Source organism: Equus caballus, chromosome 15 (genome assembly GCF_041296265.1).
Source record: "Equus caballus isolate H_3958 breed thoroughbred chromosome 15, TB-T2T, whole genome shotgun sequence".
NCBI classification, from domain to species: Eukaryota; Metazoa; Chordata; class Mammalia; order Perissodactyla; family Equidae; genus Equus; species Equus caballus.
In genome coordinates, this window is record NC_091698.1 from 25,666,600 (window position 1) to 25,686,766 (window position 20,167).

Here is a 20,167-nt window from a genome sequence, read left to right on the forward strand (position 1 = left end):
TGACCAGGGCTCCACCTAAAGCTACAATAAAGCTACCATGGCTCCTCATTTATTATTATCCTTTTGACTGAAGTCACTCTGAGGTAGTTTATCTTGTACTATGCAAGTGGGAATGGATTCTGTTTGTAGTTAGTCCCAATAGGGATTTTTCTAGTTGTCATTAAAAACAGCCACACGATACTGTTGCCCTCTGCTTATACGACATCCTTCTAAATGCCATTTCTCAGAAATCTGAGATGGTTACAGTTTTCCACCCCTCATTTGCTACTGAGGTGCTTTTTGAGAACCCCATTCCCTCCTCCCTGCTCGGACACTTCTGTCCTTTGGTTGTTCTTACTCCTCTCCTACCTACTTCTTTAGTTTCTCCACCGGAACCTTCTTCCATTTCCACTTGAACATGAACTCCATCCCATCTTAACAATCCTCCAGTGACCTCACCTCTCTTTCCACCTTTCATCCTAACCCCTGTGAGAGCTGAGCTTTTTCAAGGAGTTCTACACATCCAGTATCCACTTCCTCACTTCCCATTCATTTTCAACCTATCCAATGTGGCTTCAGTCCCCCTTATTCCATGAAAAGTGCTTTTTGGGGGAATGGGCGAAGTGAGTGCAGGTGGTCAAGACGTAAAAACTTGTAGTTCTGAGATAAGTCCTGAGGCTATACTGTACCTCATGATGACTATAGTTAACCATACGTATTGTATATGTGAAAGTTGCTAAGAAAGTGGATCTTAAAAGTTCTCATCACAAGAAAAAAAATTTGTAACTATATGTGGTGATGGATGTTAACTTTTTGTGGTAATCATTTTGTAATACCTACATATATAAAACCATTATGTTGTACACCTAAAACTAATACAGTGTCATATGTCAATTATCTCTTAACTAAAAAATAAAAAAATTAAAAATTAAATAAAATCCTTTTGATCATTCAAAAAATATTCAGGAGTGATGGGTTATGTCAGGTATTTACTCTCACATGGTTGGGAGAGAGGGAAAGGTCTTTGTACTATACTTGAAACTTTTCTGTAAATTTGAGATTGTTTCAAAATAAAAGGAAAATAATGCCTGTTAGATGTCTGGTATTGTAATAAAGACTGTAAGTGCCCCACCCAGGTCTCCTTTACTCTTAATCCATGCATCTGTTCTCCAGCTGCTGTGAGTGTAGGATCTGTTGTGCCCAGAAACACCTGAGCGATTCACGCTACCTCCCTACCTCCTAGCCTTCCACTTTGGCTTGGTGGTGGCAACCAATGTCTGACTGGCAAGGGAGTACAATAATCCCAGCCCTTGCCTCAAAGTGGGACAATGGGTCAACTTTCCTCCAGAGCACCCTGTGGATCAGGCAGGCCAAGAATTTATCTGAGCCCCCATCCTTAAGTGACTCCTTCTGCTTCACTATCTTGCTTCCCTCATTCCTTACAGGCTTTTCCTAAAGAGCACACTCTCAAAAATCATGCGCACCTGAATCCCTGTCTCAGGCAGCTTCTAGGGAATCTCAACTAAGAGAGTCACACACCAGCTCAATAAATGATAGCTATTATTATTAGCATCAATGACAAAACTATTAGATGCAATACCAATGTATGTATTATAGGACTAAATACCCTTATTTTATGAATACGTTAAATTTATAGGCTCCTAGAAACCTTATTTCTGCTGAACTATATTATGAGAAATTTACTTTCTTATCAGAAACAACAGAACTTTGAGAAGTGCTCACTTTAGGATTCCACTTGTAGACTTCTCCCAAAAAAGAAAAACCTAAATGAGGCTGTTGTCCTGATTAAACTTGTTCCATTCCACCCCTTCCAGGAAGTCTTTGTGGACCCAACTATCTCTTAGAATGGATTTGGGGATTCCAATTTTCTGATGTCTTAGCAGCAACGGTTCTCAATGAGGGTAATTAACGTTTGCATTTTTCAGTGTCTCAGTGACTGGGGTGTGCTACTACTTTTCACATCCTGCAATGGATGGGGCATCACACACACAACTTTCAAATGTTCTATTGGACTTTCATGGAAGTGAAAAACCAGTCTGTAAATATCCAAGCCAATCCTCTATCAAAAGAAGTGGTTTTACTAAGGTCACTAGTGACATTCATGTTGTTAGATCCAATGGACCTTTCAGTCCTCACCTAAACTTTCACTTGACTACCTCCACCTTTAAGACTCCTGTGGGCAACCTGGTCTTGGTTTTCCACCAGCCTCACTGCCAACTCCTCAGCCCCCTTTGCCAGCTCCCCCAGCGCTGACCAGCTCCTAAATGTTGGAATTCCTCAGGACTTTATCTCACATTATACATTTGCCTTAAGCAACCTCATTCATTTCCATGGTTTATATACCATTTCTGTGTACAACTTCAAAATTTATATATTTAGTTCCATACATACAACTGTCTACAACTTGCCTTGGAAACCTGGCATGTCCAAAACCCATGCTCCTGAGCTCACTCTTTTCCCCACGTATCACTACCAATCATAATATCAAGCATCCCACCACAAACATAAGAAGTATGTCTGATAAAAGAATTACCTCCATGCATCTAGCGTTTTTTGCTAGAAACCCTTCCTATTTCCTCACTTCCCATTTTCAAACCGTCACTATGCCCTGCCAAACTTCACCTGGACTCTATCCCCTTTTCCACACTTGGACCATCACCATCATCTCACTTGGACATCTGTGTCACTGCAAAAGCTATAAATGCCATGTCCTCAGAGAAGCCTTCCTAGTTCCCACAATTAAAACTCAAGTTTATGTGTTATGTCTCCTCTTCTGTCTCTCTGAACATTTTACATTTTCTTCATGGCATATCACAATTTGTATCTTATATAATTACGGTCTGATGTTCTATCTTTCCTGGCAGACAGACAGTAAGCACTATGAAGGCGGTGGCTCTTTTATTCCCCACTATATCCCCAGCACCAAGCACAGTGCCAGGCTAGGTGAACAAATGAATGATTTGTGTATTTTCTCTCTCCCAAAGAATTATGTTCTGTAAATAATAAAAAGCATTGTCTTATTGGCTAATGTCCCATTCAACAATTTTTTTTACTCTAGACTCGATATTCTCTACATATATATTACATTTGTTTGGAGTTTGTGTGTGTGTGTGTGTGTGTGTGTGTGTGAGGAATATTGGCCCTGAGCTAACACCTGTTGCAATCTTCCTCTTTTTTGCTTGAGGAAGACTGTCCCTGAGCTAACATCTAGGCCAATCTTCCTCTATTTTATGTAGGATGCCACCACAGCATGGCTTGATGAGTGGTGCCAGGTCTGTACCTAAGATCCAAACCTGTGAACCCTGGGCCTCTGCCGAAGTGGAGTGCACAAACTTAACCACTATGCCACCAGGCCAGCCCCTTGGATTTATAAAATATTGCTTCCCCTAAAAGAAAATGCCTTTTCCTCTTTGTTTTTATGAACATTGAGGAGATTACTCAGTTGGGCATTAGAGATAGTCATTAAATATTAAAGTACAGGAAAATGTTCAAAACATACATAATATAGTTACAGAACACTACAGACACAAAATGGTTTTAATTTCATCTAACATTACTTGGGACAATACTGCTGTTTCAAATTACTAGATGTTTCAATATGAACGGCAGACAAGAATTTTTTAACACTAGACTGTTTTCTTAATTAGCGGTGGTATAAAATGTTAGCATCTGCAAGATAAACTATTACACTTGGAAATAGCTATTTTGTAACTCTGAAATGAATTCAGTGTAGGAGAAAAAAACAGTTTTAAAAGGATGATTTAAAATGTGAAATGCTTCCCAAGGTATGTGATTGACTGGTCTTTGGCAGAGTTTATCTGCACTCATCTTTTACAGAACAGAAATGTAAAAATGCAGGAAGATAAAGTAGCCTAAAGCAAAGTCCCAAACTGGAAATCTAACATACAAAAGGAGTACACCAGAAATAGTGTGAAATACTGATGTCAAACTGTCTGGGCCCTGTTTTTTGATCACTTGTTAAAGAAATATAATTAAAATGTTTTGGTGCCATTTAAATACTGTTACTCAAAAATTTTGATTTTTGACAAAGATAGAATGTAATACCAGAGAAATCTGCTTTGAATTTTGGAAAGCTTTTTCTCCCTAAAGCAACGTTTTTTTTTAATTTGTATCATCAAAAAATGCAGTCTAAGGTGATTCATAAATAGTGAAAAATAAGCAGTCGTCTTCCTTCATTTTGTTAGGATTTCCTAACACGGTTAAGTTCTCATTCAGCTGCCCTCTTAGTCAAAAGCAAGTTTTGGGTTCTTTGATAATATGTACAAATAACTTCATTCCACATCTGTCATTTCTATCCCATCACTTTCTTTAACATACACCACTGGACCCAAGGCTTTCTCTGAAAGAGATTCTGTGCCAGTCTCTTTACTTCTTGCAAAGTTTTCTTGGTTTCTGTCTTCTAATCTTATTTTCTTGGTGTTTTGAAATAACTGAGTCACTGGTTCCAACTTGCTTTTCTCGGCCCCATGCATTAAGTGATCATCCACTTTCGAATCCATACGCATAGCAGATACCTGAGTAGCAGATTTACTAAGAGAAAATCCCATTGAGACAGCTGAATAAATACAGTTTACAGGTACCTCTTTAAGTAGTGGAAACGTTTCTTCAACTTGATTGCTTGGGGGAAAAAAATGGTAATAAGTGAATACAGTGGGAATTTCAACTAACTTCATGGCAATATTTGTTTTACTGAAATTTCATGGTGATGATGCCAAAAATGTAAAGTAAAAGCGCCTTCCATCTCTTAGTGTTTACATTTTCTTTGTGGGAGGGTCTGCAGATTCTAAGGATTTCTTTGAAAGTCTTTTTTTTAAAAGATTTTACGTTTCATCACTTTTCAGAAAATAAAAGAACTTCTCAGTCCTTTCTATCATGCTTGTTATCAAAAACTTTTAATTCACTATTAATGGATTAAAGAAATAATTACTGAAGACCAAACACTCTGCTAGGTAGTCTGCAAAAAATTAAGAAGCTTCCCAAATTGTAAACATTTACCAACTAACAACACACCATCAAATTCATAGTATGAAGCAAAAAACTGACAGAATTGAAGGGAAAAATAGACAGTTCTACAATAATAGTTGGAGACTTCAATACTCAACTCTCTATAATGGATTGAACAATCAGACAGAAGATAAGTACGGAAATAGAAGACTTAAATAACAAATTCAACCAACAACATCTAACAGACATACACAGAACACTCTACCCAACAACAACAGCATAGACATTCTTCTCAAGTGCACACGTGACATTCTCCAGGAGAGACCATACGTTACACTACAAATTAAGTCTCAACAGATTTGAAAAGATAGATATCACAGAAAATATCTTCTCTGACCACAGTTGGATGAAGTTAGAAATCAATAATAGAAAACAGAAAATTCACAAATTTGTGGAAATTAAACCACACACTCAAACAACCAAGGGATCAAAGAAATCACAAGGGAAATTAGACAATACTTAGAGATGAATGTAAACAGAAACACAGCATACTAAAATTTATGGAATGCAGCAAAATCAGTGCTAAGGGGAAAATTCATAGCTATAAACACTTACATGCAACAAGAAAGATCTCAAATCAACAACCTAACTTTACAACATAAGGAACTAGAAAATAAGAAGAAACAAAACCCATGGTTAGCAGAAGGAAGGAAATAATAAAGATTAGAGCAGAGACAAATGAAATAGAGAATAGAAAAACAATAGAGAAAAATCAATGAAACCAAAAGCACTTCTTTGAAAAGATCAATAAAATTGACAAACCTTTAGCTAGATGGACTAAAAAAAAGAAGATTCAAGTTACTAAAATCAGAAAGTGGGGACACTACTACCAATTCTACAGAAACAAAAAGGATTATAAGAGAGTGCTATGAACAACTGTATGTCAACATATTGGATATCCTAGCTGAAATGGACAACTTCCTAGAAACATAAAACCTACCAAGACTAAGTCATGAAGAAACAGAAAAACTGAATAGACCTATGACTAGTAAGGAGATTGAATTAGTAATCAAAAGTCTCTCAACAAAAAAAGCCCTGGACTCAATGGCTTCACTAACGAATTCTACAAAACATTTAAAGACAACTAATACCAATCTTTCTCAAACTTTTCCAAAAAACTGAAGAGGAGGGAACACTTCCTAACTCATTCTATGAGGCCAGCATTACCCTGACACCAAAGCCAGGCAAAAACATTACAAGAAAAGAAAATTACAGACCAATATTCCTATGAACACTGACAGAAAAATCTTCAATGAAATACTAGCAAACTGAATTGGGCAGCATATTAAAAGGATTATACACCATGACCAAGTGGGATTTATTCCTGGAATGCAAGAATGGTTTAACATATGAAAATTGACCAACGTAATACACTACATTACAGAATGAAGGAAAAGAACCACATAATCATCTCAATTGATGCAAAAAACCAGTTAACAAAATTCATCATATAAACACTCAACAAACTAGGAAATAAAAACACTCAACAAACTAGGAAAACCAGTAAACTACCTCAGTATAATAAAAGCCATATATGAAAAACCCACAGCAAACATCAGACTCAATGAAGAAAGCTTTTCTTCTAAGATCAGGAATAAGGCAAGGATGCCCACTTTTGCCACTTCCATTCAACATAGTACTGGAAGTTCTAGCCAGAGCAAAAAGAGATAAAAGACATACAAATTGGAAAGTAAGAAGTAAAATTATTTCTATTCACATTCACATATTCAAGATATGACTTTATATGTAGAAAACACTAAAGATTCCACAAAAAACCTGGTCAGTTCAATGAGTTGAGAAGAGAGTCCAGAGTTTGGGGAGGCCAAAGTGGCTAGAATTGTGGTGAGAAGAGAGAGGTGAATGAGAGAAAGAGCTCCAGAGATCTGCAGAGGATTCACCACAATTTTTTGGCTAAGTACTGATGAGGGCATGTGTGAAAAGAAACTATTGAGGCCTGGGAAAGAACCACCAAAAAGGAGAAGGCATTCTAGTCCTTAGGGCTTATACAGGGCCAGAAGCAGAGTCCCCACCAGCTGGAGTGGAAAGAACTCCTAATACGTGAGCATTGAGTAGAGTCCTCAGAAAGGTATTGGCTCAGTAACGGGGCCAAATTAACCCTACATAAAGACTATTTTGGACCTAACAGCTTAAAAGCAAGCTTCTAAAGCAGCGCTGTCCAATAGAACTTTCTGCAACGATGAAAATATTCTATATCAATTGTCCAAAACAGTAGCCACTAGCCATGTGCGGCTTGGGGAATTTGAAATGTACATAATACAAATGAGGAACTGAATTTTAGATTTTATTTAATTTTATTAACATAAATTCAAACAGCCACAAGTAGCTAGTGGTTACTATTTTTGACAGGGCAGCTCTAAAGAATCAAACATTCCAAGTAACTTTGCTGCATCTCAGAACAAAGCCTAAATATGTTTTTTTAAAAAACACCAAAACAAAAACCTCCAGCACCCAATAACGTAAACTCTGCAATGTCTGGCAGCCAACAAAAATTTACCAGGCATGAAAACAAGTAGAAAAATATGACCCATAACCTGGAGAAAAAAAGTCAGTTGATAGAAACAAACCCAGATATGACACAGATGATAGAATTAGTACACAAGGACCTTAACAGCTATTTAAAATATCTTCCTTATTTCAAGAAGGTAGAGCAAAGCATGAGCATGATGAGGTGAGAAATGGAAGATATTTAAAAAAAAAATCAAACTTCCAGAGATGAAAAATATTGTGGATGAGGTTAACACTACCAAAGGAAAGAATAGAGAATTTGAAAATATATCAATAGAGACTATCCAATTTAAAGAAAATGAACAGCACATCAGTTAGCTGTGGGACAATATCAAGCAGCTTAACATATGTGTAATTGGAGTCCCAGATTTTTTTTTTTGAGGGGACCAGGGAGGAGTAGGGAAAAAAAAAAAGGCAAAATAGAGGTTTTCGTAAGTGAAGCTTGTGAAATGATGGAGAAACTAAGGGAACAGAAAACCCAGACCTTAGAACTGCACAGAAGTGTCTGTCACAAAGAAGAGAGCAGAGGTACTTAAAAAAGGGTTAGTTGGGGCAGGATAGAGCATTCACCACTCTTTCTGGTTCCAGAGAGGGAAGAAAATTTTCACTTTCTTGGGTTGGGGGAGGAAGTCAATAGTCCTTGGTAAGATAAGAAAGGAAAATCTTCATGGTCTGGTTTGGCCTAAGATGATGATCTTTTCCCTATATTCTTTCCAAAGAATCTTCAGTAACATCTAGACGGTATACATAAATGCTAAAACTTTTCCTGTTTTTTCCCCTAAGGGAAGCACTTTCCTATTTCCTATGTTAATAGTCTCCTCCCTCCAAGTCTTCAACTCCAGCTGAGTTTTGAAGTTTGTATACTTTTCCCTATTTCTTTTCAATAATGCTAGATAATGAGAACTTTTATTTCAAAATAATCTTCCTATCTGAAGAGGAAACGAGATTATACATAATTCTCCCTAAAATAACTTTTCAGGATGGCCTTTGAGAGCTCATGCTTGTTTGTAACTTATTTTATCAAGTAAGTATAATTATATTTCAGAGGAAATGTACCTCTTGGGAATCTCTGACTTCTTTATCTAAAATAACAGGGACATTCAATTTGTTTTTAATATCTAGCTATTCTTACAAAGTATATGATATCTAAAAGTAAATGCTACAAAATATGAGCAAATGTAATGGCACAAATAATGAAAAAAATCACAGCAGACATTCAAAAAACATATTTAAATGTACTTTTATGAAGAAATTGGTTCTAACATAAAATTTGTTTATGCCTGCCAATAATACATTTTGGGAAAAAATGAGTACTCACCTGGCAAAAACAGGACTTCTTAGTCTCTTCAAATGTGAGCTTACATTTGAAATGCACAGGCGATTACTTTATCAAGATCATCCGAGAACAGCTATAAGAAAAACCTAGTTATCTATTTCATCTGTAGGAAAAGATAGGGAGATAAAGTCACCATTAGAGTTTAGAAGCTCTGGGGTTATTTAAGAAGGGTGGGACAATTAAAAGCTAACAATTGTTAAAAAGACTATTTCTTTTCAAGGTGGGCTCCCAAAAATTGGCAGAATAATGCAATTCTCATTCTTTTTCACTACAAAACTAATTTCTCTACTTTTAGGTAACATAGTTAATTTTAACACAGTTGGATGGCCAAAAATAATATCACATCTGGTTAAAAGTGTGTTCCCAGACTGAAGGTTCCTAATTGAGAGAAGACGAGTTTAAACGGTATTAAACAGGAAAACAACCGATATAACATTAAATATCACGTCAGGTTGTATACTCTTTCCTTTTTACGTTAACTATCACCAGTTTTTCTGGGAAGAGGACTTGGAGAAGGATTGGCATGTGGACAAAGAATACAGGTCGGGAGTCTGCGCTTTCATTGGTCGTTCTGCCACTTCCCTATTCAACCCTGCCTGGATCGTGCAGGGCTGACTGCAGCCGCGGGTCCGCAGGCTCCCCAGACTGCAGGGTGCAGGCTGCCGGCGCTCACTCGAAGAGGTCGGCTCTCTCCCCAGAGGCTGCAGCAGGACCCGACCTGCGAAGCTCCCCGCAAACCGACCCCTAGCTGCGGCAGGAGAGCGCACCAACCTCCCAGCGCCTAAAGCAGCTCTGAGGAGTAACGAGTTCACCGAACGTGGGTCCGGAATGGTGCCCAATCCCTTGGAAAAGCGACACAGCCGCGGCAGCCAAGCAGCAGGTGTTCCAGAGCCGAGGGAAGGCAGCAAGAGGAGATACAGCCCTGCGCATGCGCGTTCTATCCAGGTGTGGCAGCCCCCGGCGGGGAGTACGAAAAAAGTCTTGCAGAAGGGGGCTGGCGGCTGGTTACTAGGAGACGGGACGCTCGAGCCGGGCGACTGGGCGCTCCGTGGGCGTGCGCCTGCGCAGCGTGGATGGATCTGGAAGAGGCCTCTCCAAGGCGCCCTGTAAGGCGGGCAGGTGGTCGTACGAGTCGCTGCGTACGTGAGTGCGCGCGCACAGCTCTCAGTCCCCGCGAGAGGAAGAGTCGAGCCAGGTACGCGTGCGCACGGGGACTGGGGGCGCGCAGGACGGAAGCGGAGCGAAGGCGCCGGGGAGGTGGAGGACGAGCCCCCTCAGGTACTGAGCGTGAGGGCGGGGCCGACGGCGGCGCCGGCCGGCGCTAACCGCCTCCGCCTCCTTCCCACCGGGTCCTGCCTTCCTCCGTCTCCACCGGGGCGGGGCCAGGTGGATTTGAGGGTGGAAAGAAAGGGGAAAGGGGCGGAGGATGATGACGGGGAGGGACCTGGATCCTAGGCTGAGGCCGAGCTCTGGCAGTCACCGGGATGAGCTCCAGGGAGGACAGCGGGCCGAGGAGTCCAGGGAGGGACCCAGAGCTCCAGGTAGAAGCAGCAGGGATGCGCCTGGTTGGGGTAAAGCAGCTCCTGGGCCAGAAGGCCTCAGAGAGGGCGGCTGCAAGAGGGCGAGTGTGGCGGGGGTTGGGAGCGGTGGGTGACCCCCGAGATGGGTATTCGGTGCTTGAGCCGGTGTGAGGGGCAGTAGCCGGCAGAGTTGCCGTCCGGAGAAACCCTCCAGGAGCAAACTTTGCCCCTGTTGTCGTTTCTTGGGAGCTTAGGGTTGATCCCAGTTCCTATGGTGACCGCTTCGCTTCCTGCCGCAGCTCTCCGCTTGGTTGTTGGGGGGTGCTGTTCTGTTTAGAAGCGCTCTCCAGTGGAGCTGAGGAATTTGGAAGTCATAAATTTGGGAGTTCAACCTGGCTTTTCCTGACTCCCAAGCTCTCACTTCTAAGCCTCTTTGTGGACTTTGGGAGGTGAAGGGCTGAGATTACGTAGACATTTGCATGAAAATCTCATATAATTTCAGTAGAAATTACAAACAGGAAAGGCAGGGTAAGATGGCTTCTGTTTGAAAAAATATTTGAAACTTAAATAGCTATGCGGCAATCATGGACCTGATACTTAAATACAAATAGAAATATATTTCTTTTTCTTTAAATAAAATCAAAGATCGCGGCTTCAGGAAAAGTTTCGTAGAGGACAGTGTCCCAGAGTTTTCCTACTTCCAGTCCAGGCCATTATATCTCATGATATTCGTTGTTTTAAATTTCCTCTACTGATTTTCAGCGTTTCATTTTTTTTTTTTACCTGTAAGGAAACAAATAGAACAACCATCGGTTTATAACTAGAATGAAATAGGTTAGTTATAAATATGTGTCACGTCATTCAAATCTGCCTCGAGTATAAAACTGATTCTTGTTTGTGTTTTAGTTCATTATTGAACTAAACCCTTCAGTCTTAATTAGTAGGAAATAACTAGGAAGGTACATTAACGAAATATTTATTTTAAACAGTAAGCTTTGACATTATTTAATGGCAGCTTCCAGAATATATCTTATTTTGTTTACCTGCTGAAGAAAATCACTGATTATTGCCCAACATGTAATCAGATGTAGAGATCCTCTGGGCTCTCTTTCTGTCTTTTTCAGTTGCTTAGATCAGTTTGTCTTAGGATAATTTGCTTTTAGAGTACTCCATATACAGAGGCAGTTAGAGCAGGTGTTACTTTGCATTCCCTTTTGCAGTTACATGCCCTTTCTCTCCAGATGTAGCCACTGTTCTGACTTCTCTGATAGCCACTTTCTTGCTGGTTCACTATCTTTGTATGTAAACGCGGATATTCTAGTCTGGCTTAGTTTTGAACTTTTTATAAATGGAGTTGTACTACTTATTCTTTTGCATTTTGCTTCTTTTATTCAATGTTATGTTTTTAAGATTTATCCTTTTGTTGCTTGTAGTTAGTTTGTTGTCTAGTGTTGCACATTATACGAGTATACCACAATTTATCTACTCAACTGTTGATGGACATTAAAGTTATTACAGTTTTTGGTAAATAGGAACAACACTCCTGTGAACTTTCTTATACATGTACCCCATGATAATCTTTTGAAGTGAGCTAGTTAGTAAGGTGATTCTATTTGTCTTAATTATGCTGTTAACAAGTTTATATAGTACTAAACTCTTTTAGTTTAGAAAAGCCTCTTGAAAATATCTATTTAACTTCTCATATTTCCAAGATGTCTTGATAAATGATACCTCTCCTAAGGCCATTGGATTTTTGTTTTTTTGTTTATCATTTTATTGAGGTCATATTGGCTTACAACATTGTGTAAATTTCAGGTGTACATCCTTTATTTGTTTCTATATAGACTGCATCATGTTTACCACCAACAGTCCAGTTTTTATCCGTCACCATGCATATGTGCCTCTTTACCCTCTTTGCCCTCCCCTAACCTCCTTCTCCTCTGGTAACCGCTAATCTGTTCTGCTTATCTATGTGTTTGTTTATCTTCCACATGTGAGAGAAATCATATAGTATCTGTCTTTCTCTGTCTGACTTATTTTGCTCAGCATAATACCCTCAAGATCTATCCGTGTTGCAAATGGCACAATTTTGTCTTTTTTATGGCTGAGTAGTATTCTATTGTGTGTGTGTGTGTGTGTGTGTCTGTGTGTGTGTATATATATATACTGCATCTTCTTTATCCATTCATCCATTGATGGGCACTTGGGTGGCTTCCACATCTTGGCTATTGTGAATAATGCTGTGATGAACATAGGGGTGCATATATCTTTTTGAATTATTGATTTCATGTTCTTTGGATAAATACCCAATAGTGGAGTAGCTGGATAATATGGCATTCCTATTTTTAATTTTTTGAGAAATCTCCATACTGTTTTTCATAGTGGCTGTACCAGTTTGCATTCCCACCAGCAGTGTATGAGGGTTCCCTTTCCTCCGCAACCTCTCCAACACTTATTTCTTGTTTTATTAATTATAGCTATTCTGATGAGTGTGAGGTGATATCTCATCGTGGTTTTGATTTGCATTTCCCTAATAATTATTGATGTGGAATATCTTTGCATGTGTCTGTTAGCCATCAGAATATCTTCTTTGGAAAAATATCTGTTCATATCCTCTGCTTATTTTTTTATCAGATTGTTTATTTTTGTTGTTGTTGAGTTGTATGGATTCTTTATATGTTTTGGAAATTAACCACTTGTAGAATATATGATTTGCAAATATCGTCTCCCAGTTGGTGGGTTGTCTTTTGGTTTTGTTGATGGTTTCCTTTGCTGTGCAGAAGCTTTTTAGTCTGATGTAGTCCCATTTGTTTATTTTTTCTTTTGTTTCCCTTGCTAAGGCCATTGTTTTATGCTCCTTTAAAAAGATAAGTTACTTCTTTACAGTCTAGGCTGGATTGAAGAGAAGTGAGGAGCTTGGGTTCAGATGGAATGACTGGAGAGATTATTTCTTTTTCATAAGAAAGGTTATACATTATGGCTTTACTGTTTTGTTTGAAGTGAACCCCTAAATCATTTATTCACTTATTTTTACTATAAATACAAAAACCTCTATCTCAGTTATTCATAAAATTTTGTGTAATTTTCTACATTCTTCTGCTAGTGAGGCTATTCCTTCCTGCTGCAGTGTCTGTCAGTCTAAACTTTTGGAGACAATTTTATAAAAAGAAAACAAAGAGACCTTTTGTGGAACCAGATTTCAGAATCTCATATAAAGTACTCCAGTATTTTCAATTATTCTATCAAAATATTCAGTAGATATTTGTTGAGAACGTAGTATATGCCTGATATTTCACTCAACACTAATGAAGCTTTTTAGCACGTGATCTTACCTCCTATTTCACTGAAAAATTAAAATTTTACCAAGCAGGAACTTCTTCACATTTCTACCCCTTCATATCTAAATCTTCACCTGACCTTACTTTTCTCTTCTTTGTCTCAGAGGACAGTGCATACCCTTTACCTGGATTTCCTCTCATTAGCTCAGTGGCCTTTCTTTATTAGACCTTTCTTTAATTAGTCAATTAGTTATTAGTTAACCCATATCAGGAATCTTCTTTGTGTTTATACTGTAGGGCTTCTTAATCTGGAGTACAAGAACTTTAGAGAGTTCTTGAACTCCCTGAAATTGTTTGTGAGGTTTTGTATGTATTTGTATTTTCCTGAGGAGAAGACCCAAGGCTTTTGTTGAATTCTGAAAGAGGTCATTGATGTAAAGAGAATTAAGAAACAAGTGTTTCTTGTAATGACCCTTCAACAACCTTGGTCTTCTTCCAACTTTCACCCTATCTCTCTTCTCACAATCGTGCTTCTTAAAAGAAGTCTACATTTTCTATTTTCTCTTCTTTACTACTCATTCATTTATTCTTCTTCCTCAAACCCCATCCCTACCATTGAAACTACTTTGTTCAAATCATCAAAATTCATCATTTTGAAAATGTTTTATAGAGTACCAACTTTGTGCTGGGCACTTTTCTGGGCATTCTGCATATAACAGTGACTAGACAAGAGTCTAGATCCTCTTGGAGCTTGCAATCTAGTAGGGGGAGACAGACCATAAACAAGTGAAGAAAAACATGATACAAGTGTGTTAAGAGCAAAAAACCTGATGAGAGATTGACTAGGAGAGAGGCTACTTTAAGTTAAGAGGTCACGGAAGACTGTCTGACATTTGAGCCAAAGAGCTGAGGGTAAGAAGGAGCCAGCCATGCGAAGGGCTGGGGGAGAGTGTTCCCAACCTGAAAAGCAGGGGCAGAGGCCTCGAGTTGGAATGTAATTGACTCAGCAGAGGAACAGAAAGAAAAGCAATAAAGCTGGTGGGTGCACAAAGAAGAAAGTACTATGTCTATTTAGGGAAGTGAAGACAGGGACCGAATCATGTAGGACCTTAAAAAGTTTGGATTTTATTCTAATTGTAGTGGGAAGCCATTGGAGTGTTTTTGAGTAGCATCTCATTATTTTACAGTGGTTATTTTGATTTCAGTTTGGAAAATAGGTTGTAGGGAGCAACAGTAGAAGCAGAAAGACCAGTTAGGAAACTGTTGCAATAATCCATGTGGGGAGATGATGGTAACTTGAACCATGGAAGTGGTAATGAAAATGTAGACAAGAGGATGGATTTGGGATATATTTTGGAGGTATAACCAACAGGGCTTTTTGATGGATTTGATAGGGGTCAGGGAAGGAGGAAACACAGACAACTCCTTGGTTTTTGACATTGGGCACTGTGCAAATGATGGTCCCATTTCACATGGCAAAGACTGGGAAGGAACATGTGGAGGCAGGGATTAACGTGTTTAACATGTTTTAGATATGTTAAAGTTGGAATGGCTGGGGACATCCAATAAACATAATATAACATGTTAAGGGCTCCAGTAGGGGTATGTTCATAGTTTTTTGGGGATGAAAAATATACCCTAAGTCTTTTTGGGGGAAGTAGAAGTCAGAAATACCTTTTTGTAGTCCTTTTCTTGTGACATACATGTGCATTCCTCTGATGTGGCACTAATCGTGCTGTACTGTAATTTCTGATTTATTTGTTCTGGACTTCCCTAGATTCATTGAGGGTTGAAATTGTAGGTTTTTATTTGTTTTCCCTCTTTCTATTCTCAGAATCTAATTTTGGTTCATCCTTATTCTAGCTGTTTATAAACTTGTTTGATAAATGAATAAATGTGACTATTACAGTCTGATAGTATGAACCAAAACAGTGATAGTAGGGTGGAAGAAATATATTTTAGAGAGATTTTAGTGTAAAGGTCAGTAGGATTTGATGTCCAATTAGGTAAGTTGAGTAAGTGGGAGGAATTATTCATAATAGTAATTGTAAATAATAACAACATACATAGCACTTCTTGTTGCCAGGTACTATTCTAAGTGCTTCACATATATTAACTCATTTAATCCTCATAAAAACTTTATGAGGCAGTTCTGTTATCATCCCTGTTTTACAGATGAGGAAGCCATGGCCAGAGAAGTAACTTGCCGATGATCATGCAGCTAAGAAGTGTCAGAGCTAGCACATAGGTAGTCTGATGCTAAAGAATATGCTCCTAACCACTATGCTATGTTGCTTCCCAGTTGAGAATGATTGTGATTCTAGCTTGGGTTGTTTATGATAACAATTTGCTGCTTGCAAAGTCCCTTTACTTGCATTCTGAGATCTGTACAGGAACATAAGTTTCATTCAAAGTTCCATTTAGAGATTATATGAATGGGGAAGATATTCAGGTGGCCTGAGGCTGGGGAAACTGGCAAGCCAGGCATGGAACTTTCAGATATGCTGATTTCTCTCCTTTTTTATTGCCTTCAAAGCTAGTGCAGGGGAAGTAGCAACCCTGATATGATTGGTCACAATTGTCAGGTGAACTCTTGACCTCTTCCTACTTTTAATTTCTAGACTAGCCTGATAGGTAATTTATAGGATCCTCACTTGACTGTTCAGTTTACCAAAGAGAAGAAAAAAAGTTCAGTTTTATCTGCTTTAGTACACTGCTTCATTATCAACCTCTACAAATTTTTATTGACATCTTCCTATTATACAAAGAACTCTGTGCAGGTTGGTAGGAATACAGAGAGCTCTAGGACATTGCTTATTTTTAAGATTTTAATAACTGTGTAAGGAAGACATCCAGAAAAAAATGAATAGCTACATAAATTGTTCTATAACCAATGTATACAGCAGTCTCAATGAAGAAGTGATCACTATTCGATGGAGAAGACAGAGAAAATCTCCTAGAGCAGGTGAAATTCAAGCTGAGCCTTAGAAGTGTCTTTAGTTAAAGGGAGAAAAGGTGAAGGGAAGGCTCATGAGCAAAAGATAATATGTTTCTGAGCGTATGTATGAAGAAGGTATACAATAGTTTGTCTTTAATAGAGGGGTTCTTAGGGGTGTCAAGTAAGAGATTAGTTTGGAGAAGTGGAAAGGGACCGAATTGTAAAGAACTATAAATGCTAGGCAGGTTTAGACTTTAGTTAAATAGATCCTTGCTATTCAAGGTGTAGTCTCTGTACTAGCCAAGTAGGGATCACTGAGCAGCTTTTTATAAATGCAGTATTTCAGGCCTACTATGAATAAGACTCTTCATTTTAACAAGATTTCCAATTCGTATGTTCACTGAAATTTGAAAAGTACTGCTGTAGTGAGGAATCATTTGATTCTGTTATTCTAAATCAAATGTTTATAACTAGGAACACATTTTTAAACAGACTATATATAAGAAATGGTAGTTAGGATTTTGGCCTAAGCCATAAAGGCCTAAATGGTGCATAATTAGAAATACTCTGTGAGAGCTAGTACTGAAATTCCAGGTAAGCCACTAACTGCTGGAATGAAGAACAGAAAAGCAGATTTGTGTCTCGTTTAGGGAAAGGGAAAAAGGAAAATAAATCTGTCGGACTGCCATGTGCTAGATTGCACAGGGTGTAATACAAGGTCGGTGACCGGGGGATCCTAATCCTATAGTTTACTGAGCACTAGATTTTGGAGAACAGCAGCTGTGTTGGCAGGAGAGATTTAGGAGGCTTGTAGCAAATTCTCTCTTCTTTAACATAATGGCAGCCTTGATTCAGGGAAAGAACAAATAATTTCCCTAAATTACACAATTTCTAAGATACATTGTCAAGTAAAAGAGCACAGTGCAGTGTGGTATGTATATAGTATGCTTAAGTGGAAAATCTTTAACTTTTGTTATTTTGCACATGTGCAAATATATATGTAGGAAAAATTCCTGGAAATGGAATTATTTTTACAGAAGATGTGTGCATTTGTAGTGTTGATAGATTTTGCACAATTGTTCTCTGTAAATATTGTACTGATTTATGCTGCCACTGGTGATGTATAAGAATGCTAAGTTATATATCCAACTTTTTGATCTTTGCCAATGTGGTGGTTAAAAAATGGTATCTCAGTGTTGTTTTAATCTGTATCCTTCTGAAGTGAGATTGAATATCTTTAAATCTATTTAAAAACCATTTTTGTGAAATAGCCATATTTTTGGCCAATATTTCTATTAGCGTATTCCTTTTCCTTTTTTATTTATAGGAATTATTTATATATTAGGGAAGTTAGCTCTTTGTGATATGGGTAACAAACTTTTTTTTTTTTTTTTGGTGAGGGAGATTGGCCCTGAGCTAATATCTGTGACAAACTTCCTCCACTTTGTATATGAGACACCACCACAGCATGGCCTGATGAACAGTGTGTAGATTCACACCCAGGATCTAAACCCATAAATCCCAGGCCACTGAAGCAGAGCACGCAAACTTAACCACTACACCACCAGGCCGGCCCTAACAAACCTTGATAAACAGGTAGCTAGTGACTACTATATTGGATAACATGGGCCTAGAAGTAGTCTACTTAATTTCCTGCTGACCCATATTCCTTAGAACTGTAATTATCAAGGGGATAAGTTAGGGTATGTGTTTTTTGAAAAGCATGTGTAATATTATAGTTTTGTATTTGGAAGACACAGAAAAAGTTTTATAGCATAAATTTTTAAGAAAGTAAACCTTGATGAAATCCTTTTAGCTGGTGGGACAAGGTTAAAAACAATGGAAAATGTATCTAAGAATGTTGTTAATTTTTAAAATTTATTGATGTGAAAAATCACAAAGTTGTATTAAACTGAATGTCTCTATATTATTCCCTTTCTTTCCGCTAGGTTACCACCAAAGAACATGATTTTGGTCTAGGGGCTCCAGTTTCTGAAGCTGAAAAATACCAGAATACTCTCCAGCTAGAACAAGAAGTGAGAAATCAAGATAGATTCATCTCTACACTGAAATTACAGGTTACATTAATTTACATATTTCTCTGAATTAATTTGGGATGGGGATATTTTAAAACAAGAAGATGCAGAGTAAATAGTAGTTCTGTGCTCATTTAAATTTTATGGGTTTAAAATCATTCCATTTTTATCTAACCATTTTGATGCACATAGATTCCAGGTCAGTGAGTGCAAACCATGTGCCAAGTGTTGTATCAGTTCCTTTCAAGTATGTAGTCTTACTCAATCATCCCAATCTTGTGAAATAGTAATGTTATTTCCATTTTACAGACATGGAAGCTTAGGTACCAAGAGGTTAAAGAAGTATGATATTTGATTAATGAGTGGCAGAACCAGGATTTCTCTGAATTCTCAAGTTAGCTAAGATTTGAATCCAGTTTCTCTGAACTTCAAGTTCAGTATTGTATCACTGGTACCTGACATGTAGTATAGCTGTTAAGAAAGGCTATTGAAAGAAACTTCCTCTCCTAGGAAGATGAAGTAGACTTACTTTTCCCTACTTCTCCTACTAAGTGCAGCTAAAAACCCTGAACATTATGTATAAAATAAATATAAGAGCACTATAAAAGGTAGGAAGATGAAGGAAGACTAGGTAGGGGCCTCAGCACACAATGAATGACACATTAGTGAGTTCCCAGATTTTCTTTTTTGCTCCATATATTCCAGACAGAGTGCTGGGAAAACTGGCACCCAGAAACAATAGGTGCAGACAAAAAGAGGTCTCAAAAAAGCCATCCCTCTCTAGGCAAAGGACTAGGAAAGGGGCAGCCTAGCAAGACTGAGACTTTTAGGCAATAACTACCTGCTCTAAGCAAATACCATGAAAGAAACTATAGCCCCGTTCCTGCCAGCAAAGGCTGAGTAAAGAGCCTAGACTTCCACCCTTACTGCTGTAACAAGGAGCCCCAATTGCGCCTCATGTCCGCCGCTCCTCCAAACTCCCCATCCCAGCAAGGTGGTATCATGGAAGAAGGCTGAGTGGGAAACCAAGACTTTTGTGCCCACGAGGGAGTAAGGAAGTACTCACCCCGATAGTGTCAGCAGAGACCACATGGGGAGCCTAGACATCCACTCCCACCTGGTAGTAAGAGGTGCCCCCTTTCCTCCTTGCTGGGGTGGTGTCTGAGGAGACCTATTGTAGAGTCATGACATTTACCACCCCCCGGCAGTAACAAGTCCACCTACCCACAGTGGCAGTGGAGGACACGTGGGAGCAGTAATGAGGCACGTCTGTTCTTCTTAGCTGTGGTGGTATCAGCAGAGGCCTATTGGGGAGCCTGAACCCCCATCCCTGCCCAGCAATAACAAGTAGCCCCATCCTCCCCAGGTGTCAATGAAGCCCTAGTGGAGAAATTGGACTTCCACTCCTACCTAGCAGTAACGACAATGTCCCCCTTTTCTAGTTGGAGCAGTGTCACAAGAAGCCTACTAAAACACAAGAGCCAAAGTCTTAGAATACCAGGTCTTAA

The 20,167-nt window shown here is 38.8% G+C and overlaps 2 protein-coding genes across 32 annotated transcripts in view; one reads left to right on the forward strand and one right to left on the reverse strand.

Annotated features, from left to right (window-relative positions):
* Positions 1 to 3,515: 3,515 nt before the first annotated feature.
* C15H2orf15 (chromosome 15 C2orf15 homolog) lies at positions 3,516 to 9,803 on the reverse strand. Its single transcript, NM_001433657.1, is given in 3 exon segments — positions 3,516 to 4,638; positions 8,870 to 8,990; positions 9,659 to 9,803. A coding segment is annotated over 1 exon segment (276 nt). The 5' UTR covers positions 4,569 to 4,638; positions 8,870 to 8,990; positions 9,659 to 9,803; the 3' UTR covers positions 3,516 to 4,292.
* A 94-nt stretch (positions 9,804 to 9,897) lies between these two features.
* The window catches only part of TSGA10 (testis specific 10), a 121,916-nt gene continuing 111,646 nt past the window's right edge, over positions 9,898 to 20,167 (forward strand). For 6 of the 31 annotated variants that reach the window (XM_023618575.2, XM_070235036.1, XM_023618576.2 and 3 more), the window contains exons 1-2: positions 10,029 to 10,165; positions 18,573 to 18,701. Coding sequence is in view for 4 of the 31 variants with exons in the window: in XM_023618571.2 (XP_023474339.1) it covers positions 10,372 to 10,428; positions 18,573 to 18,701 (186 nt within the window). In the remaining 27 variants the exon portion in view is untranslated. Of the gene's footprint in view, positions 10,429 to 15,860; positions 15,934 to 18,572; positions 18,702 to 20,167 lie in introns of all 31 variants that reach the window. The other 25 variants (XR_011425904.1, XM_023618571.2, XM_023618572.2 and 22 more) reach the window with 18 other exon arrangements.